This window comes from Engraulis encrasicolus, chromosome 9, assembly GCF_034702125.1.
Source record: "Engraulis encrasicolus isolate BLACKSEA-1 chromosome 9, IST_EnEncr_1.0, whole genome shotgun sequence".
In the NCBI taxonomy this organism is placed as follows: domain Eukaryota; kingdom Metazoa; phylum Chordata; class Actinopteri; order Clupeiformes; family Engraulidae; genus Engraulis; species Engraulis encrasicolus.
In genome coordinates this window covers 10977504-10987503 of record NC_085865.1, presented here as the reverse complement: position 1 = coordinate 10987503, position 10000 = coordinate 10977504, and the positions used below count along the sequence as shown (strand labels likewise).

The following is a 10000-nucleotide window of genomic DNA, read 5'->3' as shown; positions in this document are numbered from 1 at the left end:
TATGGAGAATCGGAATGACTGGAAGCAACGATGGAAGGCTCGACTGAGGACGACCTAGAGCTAGACCAGTGTTTTTCAACCACTGTGCCAGGAATCACTAGTGTGCCATGAGGGATCATTTGGAGTGCCGTGGGAAATTATAGAGTGACTGTAAATTGCAATATATGTAATATACTGTACTGTATATAATATAGGCAAAAAAGCTGTATTTTCAGTTTACAATTGGTGGTGCACCTTGGCATTTTGTCCTCGAAAAGGGTGTGCCTTGGCTCAAAAAAGGTTGAAGACCACTGAGTTAGACACGCTTTGAGTCTCCCTCAGAGAAATTAGCCAGTTGCCAGTTAGCCAGTCCAAATTCTGGAAAAGAGTAGAGAGTAGTGAGGTTAGTAGCAATAGCCAGGCAGTACCATACTGACCTTGTAAGACTCCGGAAGATGCTCAATCAAGTCGATGGCGACATTCCGGACACTCGAACCATGTGTAAAACATACAATAGCTTCGTATAATCTGCAAAATGCAAATAGAAAACAACATTGAAAGAGCAATTTGATGGAACATACTTTTCACAGACAACATTAACATTCATCAATTTTGACGATACGTCTTGGGGTATATATTATATGCACTTTTTTTATTGTATTTTATCTTGATGTACTTTATTGTATTTACTTTTTTCTCTTACCCTTAATCCTACATACCATGTGATCAAGTTCTAATCAAATCAAAGTGTAATCAAATTTGTGAATGTCTTGTTCTGTGCAAAGCAATGTAAAAATAATCTTGCTAACTTACTACTAAAATGAATTGCTGTACCTGAACTGCTGTGGCTGAATTTTCTCACCAATAAAACAAATGGGAGATGTGGCAGAATTGTGCTCTGCTCTGCCATCAGTTCATACAGTACTGTAGAAATTCCTGTTTGTAGGATTCATTAAATACATACAGCAGGCCAGTGCCACAGGCCAGCCTTATACATTCAGAGCGGAGGGTACATTTTTATTTCCAGGCTGTGCTTTAGTGCCAGGGTTATGGTTTAAGCAATAAACCGCGAGGCACGAGCAATAAAGCCCCTTGCCTGACTGCCAACGGTGCAGATCTCTCACACCATATCCACACATTCTTCACATTTTTAAACGGCCAGTGCGTGCGTGGTTGCCAAGGGCGATGGCTGCCAGTGGTGGTGTTGACAGAGACAAAGAATTATCTTTTAGAGTGAGATACATCAAGCCCATATGGCTCCTGGATCCCTATGACGTCGGGTGAACGCCCCTTTAGGAGACCTGCGGTTGGCTGACCTTTGGAGACTTTAGGCTGAGAATAAATGGAGTTCCCTTTGCGCTGTAGATGGCGATAGCGCACATCTTATGCAAGGCATCACCAAATGCCAAAGAAAGAGAAGAAGAAGGAAGAGACAACTCCCCCTTAGGAGACCAAACTTGAGCACACTCCTTTGCATTTGGTAGGCGGAGTCTGGGGTATCTTACTCTAATAGACGATTCTTTGACAGTGGGCCTTTCTCAAAACCTAGGACAGTGTCCTTCCAAGTGTATCAGCCTAATTAGTCAAGTCCAGTGATTGGATACTCTTTGGTGAACTGTACAGAATATCCAATCACTGGGTGTGACTAATAAAGAGTATCCTATCACTGGGTGTGACTAATTAGGCTGATACACTTGGAAGGACACTGTCCTAGGTTTTGAGAAGGGCCCAGAGTGTTGTGGGAGGAGGGAGGAAGAGTCGCCAATTCCGTCTCTTTTGCACGTTATTTTGACCACTTGCTCCGCACACACACCCCTAATACTCTCTCTCCCACCATGGAGGTGAGGCAGCAAGGTGTTTGCAGTCAGCTCTAAGCCTGACCTTGGAGGGGGAGAGGGGACGCCTCTGACTGTGTGCATAGTCACGTGGACTTGTGATTGGGCATGGGACACAAGCCCAGGCTTGATCACCCCCTAGCTGGCAATATAATATAATAAAATATGATATAATGTAGTATAATATAATATAATATAATATAATATAATATAATATAATATAATATAATATAATATAATATAATATAATATAGCACCCCAGCACCTGCCCCCCAAAATCTCTCTGCACGCCACTGATCCCTTGTGTGCCACAGTCTACTCCACCATCAGGCTGTGTTACCTTAGCCAGGCCTAGTGACACAACAGCTTCAGCGTTGCTACCAGTCAGGTCAAGAGTCAATGCAAGTACTTTCTGAGTTCCCACAAATACGGGAACTCCTCCCACTTTGTTGGGAAGCAAACAATCATTAGCAAACCAAGGGAGGCCATTTGGGAAATGCCGTTTGGGAAATGTTAATTGTTATACTCTTGGTCAGACCAAGTCTCGAAGAGATTTGAAAGTCGATGATAATCAGGCTGCGTTACCTTCCACTTTCGATGATGGCATCGGCCACCTCCCTCCTGCTGTTGTGCACAGCCTCATGGAAGAAGGAGCAGTCGCTCTTGTTAACGACGAACGCAGCACCTTTATCCATCAGCAGCTTCACCGCGGCCACGTGGCCCTCTCGTGCCGCCAGGTGCAGTGCTGTATTCTGTCGCCAAGTGTCGAAAAATAACACAAAAACATCAGTGTTACTTGTCCTGTCTTGCACTTTGATGGCAGTCTGTAAATGTCAGTCCTGTGAATGTCTATGCCCTTCATGGAATAGAGAGAGAAACGTAATTTAAATTTCCTTGTATGACCTGTGCATATGACAAAACTGACAATAAAAGCTGACTTGACTTGACTTGACAAAGACAGAATATCACTTTCACTGTACCCATGGGAATCCAGATTTTAGTCTGCACTGGGTCAATTCCCAAATCCATTTGATCTCTCCCTCCCGATCACTTTTCTCACTGCTTCACACGTCAAATCAGGGCTGGACTGGGACCACAAGATCAGAGATTCTTTAAGTATATAGAGATTCTTGTTCTGCTCTCGGAGGAGGCGGACGTGTTTCTTCAGAGCTCCTGAGCTCTCTTTTCCCCTCCCTTCCCCTCTCCCCTCTCCCCTCCTCCTCTCACTATCTCTTCCCCGGCTGCTGCACTCTGTCTTGTCTGACTTTAATTTTCTGCTGAGACTCCACGCTGTCCTGTTCTCCTGAAAAGAAATTAACAATGGATTTGGTCAACTGGTCTTTCAACGCAATTGACACCATCTTTTCGAAGATCAAAGTGGGTTCGGGGGAGCCCAACTGTCCTGATGGGACGACGGCGGCTGGCTATGTGATGGACTCGTGGGGGAAGTGGAACGTCATGTGTCTGGCTCCGTTAAACATTGAGGACGTAGAAGATGTCTACACTTTCGGCTACTTGGTGGCAAGTTCCTTGGGAATTGGATTATCCTTGGGACTGCTGTACCGCATTTGCTCAAAGATATGGGCAGCCATTAGGGGCCCCAGGCTGTCCGGCTCAATTGATCGGTTGGGCAGTGAGATTCGAGCACAGAATGTGGTCGTGAATCGCGCTTTGGAGGGTTTTGTGGCAGGTCAGCGCCAGATGGACAAATTGACTGAAGTGATTGTGGCCGAACATCGCCACCTTGAAGCGATTGATCGCCGCATTGATGGACTTGTCGCGCACGATCGCCAGATGGAATCGATCGGCTTGGGAGATAGGTTGCTCGAAATTCTGCTGTACGTGAAACGTGTGGCCAGTCACATGAGAATTACCGCAGAATCGTAAAAAGGAATGTCTGCAATAACCCAAACATAAATCTTATTTTGCTTTGGCGCCCCAGCTGCAGCTGCAGCGACCTGACCAAGGTCAGGACTCTTATCTCTCCTTGGAGGACAAGCAATGTCTGGACTCTCTGCCTCCCTCAACTACCACAGGCACCTGGAGACGTTTTTCACTTGCTATGGGACAGTGCAAGGCCGTCCCTGGGACGGTTTGAGCTATGGCTCAGAGTGGGGTGATAAGCTATCCAGTGCCCACCCTCCCCTCCCCTCACTCTTCAACCCCCCCTCCTCCCCCCCCCCCCCCCCCCCCCCCCCCCTCCCCCGGTTTTGTACAATGTCTGCGTCTCCACTGCTTATAGCCATAATGAGGTTTTTTGTTCTATGCCTTGATGTTGTGTTTGCAATGTGGAGCTATGGAATCTTTTTCTCCTCATCCTTACCCAATGTTGTCCAACACTTGTCTAAAACCAAGATTTGTGAAGGTGGATGCGCGCAGTGCGCAGTTCGTCCCAGGTGTACTAAACTTTGTATTAGTTTATGCTGCTACTAAGTATTGTACCCGAAACACAATTTCGTTGCCTTTTTGACAATGACAATAAACTCTTGATTGATTGATTGATTGATTGAGATATGCCAACATAATAGGCTTCTATGGGCACCTAACGTGACCAGCTTCCGGTCTGCCTAGAGGGGCGTGTCATAATGCTCCTAGAATATATAGAATAGTCTTTAGGTCCCCCCCCCCTCCCCCTTGCGACAGTAGAACCCGGAAACAATGGGCCAATGGAACCTCGCTCTTATCTACTCTCTCTGACAAGATGGCCCCTCAACCCCTCCCCCATATATGATACTACAATAATGGACTCAGTTCACTCTATACCAATGCACCGATGGGCCACCTCATCTTGCTGTGGGCCGGTCTCTAAGAAAAAATTGAAACAAACAAAAACAAAAGTATCGACCGCTGTTGACTGTTGGCCCACCGGGAAAATGCCCTGTATGCCAGATTATCAGTCCAGCCCTGTGTCGAATAAAAACTAAAAAAGTAAAAAAAAAAGGACAATGTTGCTCCATAAATGCATGCCATTCCACAACTGGAACACTGTAATAGTCATTGAAAAAAAATGACTTACTATACCACTATGACATTACACCAGGCCTATGGTAAATACCAGAGAGAGTAGAGAGAGAGAGATTCCATTGGCCCATTGTTTCCAGGTTCTACTATTGCAAGGGGGAGAGGGGAAATCCCCCTTTAGGCAGACCTAAGGACTGTTCTATTCATTGTAGGAGTATTATGACACGCCCCTTTAGGCAGACCGCCTGGTCATGTTAGGTGCCCATAGCAACCTATTACAGTGGCATATCTCATACTTAAAGAATCTCCAGTTAATACATTTCAACTTGGTCATTGCCATTCTGGTAACAGGAAGTTTATAACAGGGGCCGTGTCTAAATGGGTTAAAAGGAAAACAACACTGTCCTGGACAGTATCCTCGCGGGTGTGGAAACAGTATCGTGGCAAACTAGCAGTATAGAAACACAGCTGTCCTCCGCAGTTTGGCATCACTTTGTATGAGCCAGACATGGAGTACCTTCGTATTTGTGCAAATATTTGTGGATGTTTGAATGGAGCTCTAAACAAAACTTAAGAAAAAATACATTCACGCACTCACACACACATACGCACGCACGCACGCACGCACACACACACACACACACACACACACACACACACACACACACATGCACGCACACACACACACACACTCTCCTACCCCGTCATCGTCCTCCTTGTCCAGCAGCTTGATGTTGGCCCCCAGCAGGATGTTCATGGTCTGGGTATATCCCTCGGCAGCCGCGTGGTGGAGACACGTCATGCCTTTATAATCACTACAAAACACACAACATTCAAATTAGAGATGTACAGGATCCAAGATCCGGTTCCGGATCCGGCAGGATAATAGGGTTTTTCACAGGATCCGGATCCGGCAGGATCTTAAGCAGTGGATCCGGTATCCGGCAGTTACCTAAAAATCAGGATCTGGTGCATCTCTAGCCTAGGTTTTTCAGTCAGTCTTTCACTACCCCAATTGCTGCATGGAGTGAAAGCCCTTTGGAAGCGGCCGTTGCAGGTAGTGTGGCAGTAAGCCAATGAGTTTGAGCCAACGTAATAAAAAGGATTCACGTGTGCGAGTAGGCTATGTATTTCAACCCTTTCGTAGGATCCGGTATCCGGTTCCGGATCCGGCAGGATCTTAAGCAGTGTATCCGGTATCCGGCAGGATCCTAAAAATCAGGATCCGGTGCATCTCTAATTCAAATACACTTAGCTGACACGTCATGCCTTTATAATCACTACAAAAGACATGGCATTCAAATACATAATGTCATAATAATTACACAATTACCTGATGCTTTTATTGAAAGCGACTTATAGTTTTTTTAAAAAGTAATTTCAATTACAATTTCAATTTATTGTGCCAAGAGGGGTAGCGCCTTGAGATGAGATATCTCGTTTTTGAGGACAAACAGTGCAGTACCTTTACAGACCACTGAACAAGACAACACTTTCACACATACAATACATTAACTGAAAATCTACCCCACTCCAACGTACAAGGTATTTGTTACAGTCGCTGCCGCAATGTGCGATTCAGCGCCTTGCTCAAGGGCACTTTAGCCATGGAGTGAGATAAGGAGTAGAAGGGTGGGATTCGTACCTCCATCCTCATCAGACAAGGTCATGTTATCCGAAGAGTTTAGTCGTGAGAAGCACTGCTGAACTTTTCTGTCTTTCCATTCTATTTTATCTTTTTTTCCCATATGTTAAATGTTCAATGTTAAAGGTTCATTTGTTATTTATTACTAATCACTTTATTGTTGCCAGTTCATCACTGTTACTTGCCCTGTCAGTCTGTGTATGTCTATGTCTTGGCATGGTATAGAGAGAGATACATAATTTCATTTTCCTTGTATGATTTGTGTATATGAAGAAAGTGACAATAAAAGCTGACTTGACTTGACTTGACTTGACTCTGACAACTACAGAACAATGTCTAAAATGAAATGAACCTTATTTGTTTGTTGATAACCAGACCAAAAAGCAGTGTTTGATATCCAAACACGTCAATATGCTATGGCACTCTAAACCATACTCCTATTGTTTAGAGCACAAAATCTCTTTCATTTCATTTTATTCAGCTAGTTGCAAAGTGCTTTAATACAATGCATGCTGGCTTTCCTTTTTAAAGGATGAGGGGTCTATTCAAAATTCAATGAAAGTTTGAGCACTCTTTGCTCTGAAGGGCAGAATGCACGCTGTCGAAAATCTTTCATGTGTATTCTACATTCCAAAGAAAAAGCCCATGGACATAATTAATTTGTACTTTAACAAAACAATCACGACTACAAACGTTCAAACGCTCTTTGATTTTGAGACTATCGGCCTGCAGTGGTTTAGCACACTTCATATATTTGCTATAATAACACAGAGCTGTTTTTGTATAGATAATATGAATAGGCAGTGCCATCAACTGCGTGTAGTGCAGCATATTGTGAATTGCGTGCAACAAGAGGAAAGTGTCATCCAAGGATATGTAAATAGATGGCAGAGCTGCGTGGGAGGGCAAGAGCCAATTACTCCCCAGAGAGGAAAGTAAACTTCTAAAGTACTGTATGTTTATGTTCCACATACTGTATATTTGTAAAACTTGAAAAAAATGAGTTTTCAGTGATGCAGATTGCATACAAAACCAAATCTGGTTGGTTTTGGGCAAAAAAAAATTGCTCTCTAGATTTTGTTGCTTTGAGCCTGTAAGCTTACTTACTTAAAGTTTGAGGAGTGGCAGTAATGTTTTGGAGGAATTGAATGTGATTCACAGTATTCACTGTTTTTTAGAAATCACCTACACTTGGACAGCCATTAAAACTTCTATAAAACATTGAGCGTATATCAAGAGTTGAGATTCAAGATTTCCTTCGGGACCATTGAAAAGAATCTTGAATCTTGAATCTTGAATCTTATCAATGGCAATGATAAAGCGTGTGCTGACTATCTGTACTGCGTACTTGTGTTCAGCCCCCTCTTCCTGATAAATAATGGCAATAAAAGAGTGTTATATTCAATACTAAACTGACCCATTGTGCGTCTGTATGGTAGACCAGTGTTTCCAAACTTTTTTTTTGGTCTTATGTACCCTCTAAGCATTTTTTATCACACCCCCTCTATCCCGTTGTAACTATGTTCCATATATGTGTTAATATTCACTTTTTTCCCCCCACGTACTCCATTTGGTCTACTCACGTACCCCTTGTGGTATGCGTACGTACCCCTGGTTGGGGAAACACTGTGGTAGACTAATTATTCCCAAATTGTTCAGAGCAGATTATGGTATTTCACATGTAACGTAATATGTAGAAGAGTTCAGATGCAAAAACCCCTAACTCCATTTCTGAAGGCCTGCACTTCTATATTCTTAGAGAACCCCGTTGTTGGTTTGGTTTGCATTCATGTACTTGATAATACATATAAATAGTTATATTACATAAAAAATGCAATTTTGATAGTTTTTTTTATTAAATTAAGATCATTTTCTGAAAAGGCACTTAGGGGGTTTTCCGTTCCCATTGTGTGTGTGTGCGTCATCTCCATTACTTCTGAAACAGTGCCCCTTTGCGTAACAGCAGGTCCACCACTTTGGTGTGGCCCCCTCGCGAGGCCAGGTGCAGCGGGGTCAGGCCTCGCTCGTCCCCTTCGTTCAACATCTGGGAGTCATTGCAGCCCTCCAGCAGCCGATGGCACGTATTCACTCGCCCAAACCTGCAGGTACACAAAACAATATGTCATCACCACCTACCCAAATTTCACCAAGGGGGGTATTACGTGAGAACATGTGATAAACCTAACTAAGGTAACCTAGAGAAAGTGGTGAACCTAGTAAGAGATGATGATGATGATTCCAGGTCCTTGGAATATGTTCCTGGAGTTATGTTTACTATTAATAATAATCTGTGCAATCTGTGTAATCTGAATCCCCTGTTTTTATAGTATTTTGTATCTACGACCCCCCAGCAGTATCTCTGTGACCCCAATAGGGGTCCTTGTCCAAACCTGCAGACGCAGCAGAAGATATCTCATCAGATAATAGATGACTTGTTACTATTCATGCAGCTGTGACAGCGTTATTGTTAGGGACAGGTAAACCTGACTGGCAGGCATAAGATTAGCTTTATGTGGGATAAAACTGTTTGAAAGATGAATTTCCGTGTGGTGGTCCAGGCAACACTATTCGGGGATGGATTGGTAATCTGGCATACAGGGCATTTTTCCGGTGGGCTGACAGTCCTCGGGGGCCAACGCAATTAGTGTTTGTTTATTTGTTTGTTTGTTCTTTCTGACAAGACCTGCCCTTAGTTTCGATGGAGTGGCCCATTGGTCCATCTTTCAATCAGACTGTGGACTGAACTTGTGATATCGTAGAAAAGCATGGGGTTGTGTGAGGGGCTTCTATATCGCAAACTTGCCTGGGCTGTTCTTCGATCCTAGTCCAGCCCTGACACTATGAGTGCGTTTTAATATGCGGCCTGGCCTCCTCCACTTGTGCTTGTTTCCTCGCCCCACCTCCTGGCCCCTCCTCCGTGGGGAAAATGATAAAGTTTCCCAGCTGTCAGCCTAGCCACAACAACTTTTGAGGGACTGTTTTTCATTCACCATCCCAATTGCAAATGAGAAAAAGAGTTAACAATTGAGCATTTGCAAGATATTGAAATATAATGCTGTTGTCAGCGATGTCATCATGACATATTACTTCCTGGTACGAGGAAACAAGCACAAGTGGAGGAGGCAAGGTCGCATATTGTAATGCACTCTATTACAAATGCGGCTGCTCTGCTGTTGCAGCTCAGTGAGATCAGTTGCAAATTTGTACATTCGTGGGGACAGTAAACGGTTTTCATTTATTAATCTGTCTAGATAACACAGAACAACATGGACACTGGTAATGCTAAAGAATACAAGGCCCTCCTCACTCACTTCTTGCACAATAAACACAGCCAGTAAATCGACCGAAGAATAACTACCAAGCTCCTTACTTGCCGAGACAGCTTGCAAACTTACAAACGTACATTTGCGCAGACCGTGAGATTATTAATCTTTGTGGCTAATCATCAACACGGAAGAACACAAGGAAGCTCCTGGTGACAATATTGTATATATAAATCAGCGACCTTTTGTTTGTACCTGCTAAGACTTACAATACATGTAGGAATATTTGACATACCATTGTTTCATTTTGCCTGTTT

The 10000-nt window shown here is 43.7% G+C and overlaps 1 protein-coding gene across 1 annotated transcript in view; it reads right to left on the bottom strand.

The window, feature by feature from the left end:
• The window catches only part of trpa1b (transient receptor potential cation channel, subfamily A, member 1b), an 84919-nt gene that overhangs the window by 25290 nt on the left and 49629 nt on the right, over positions 1-10000 (bottom strand). The window contains exons 12-15 of the mRNA XM_063206503.1: positions 8355-8519; positions 5476-5590; positions 2400-2566; positions 417-507 (exon numbers count right to left, since the gene is read on the bottom strand). Coding sequence (XP_063062573.1) covers positions 417-507; positions 2400-2566; positions 5476-5590; positions 8355-8519 — 538 coding nt within the window. The remainder of the gene's footprint in view (positions 1-416; positions 508-2399; positions 2567-5475; positions 5591-8354; positions 8520-10000) is intronic.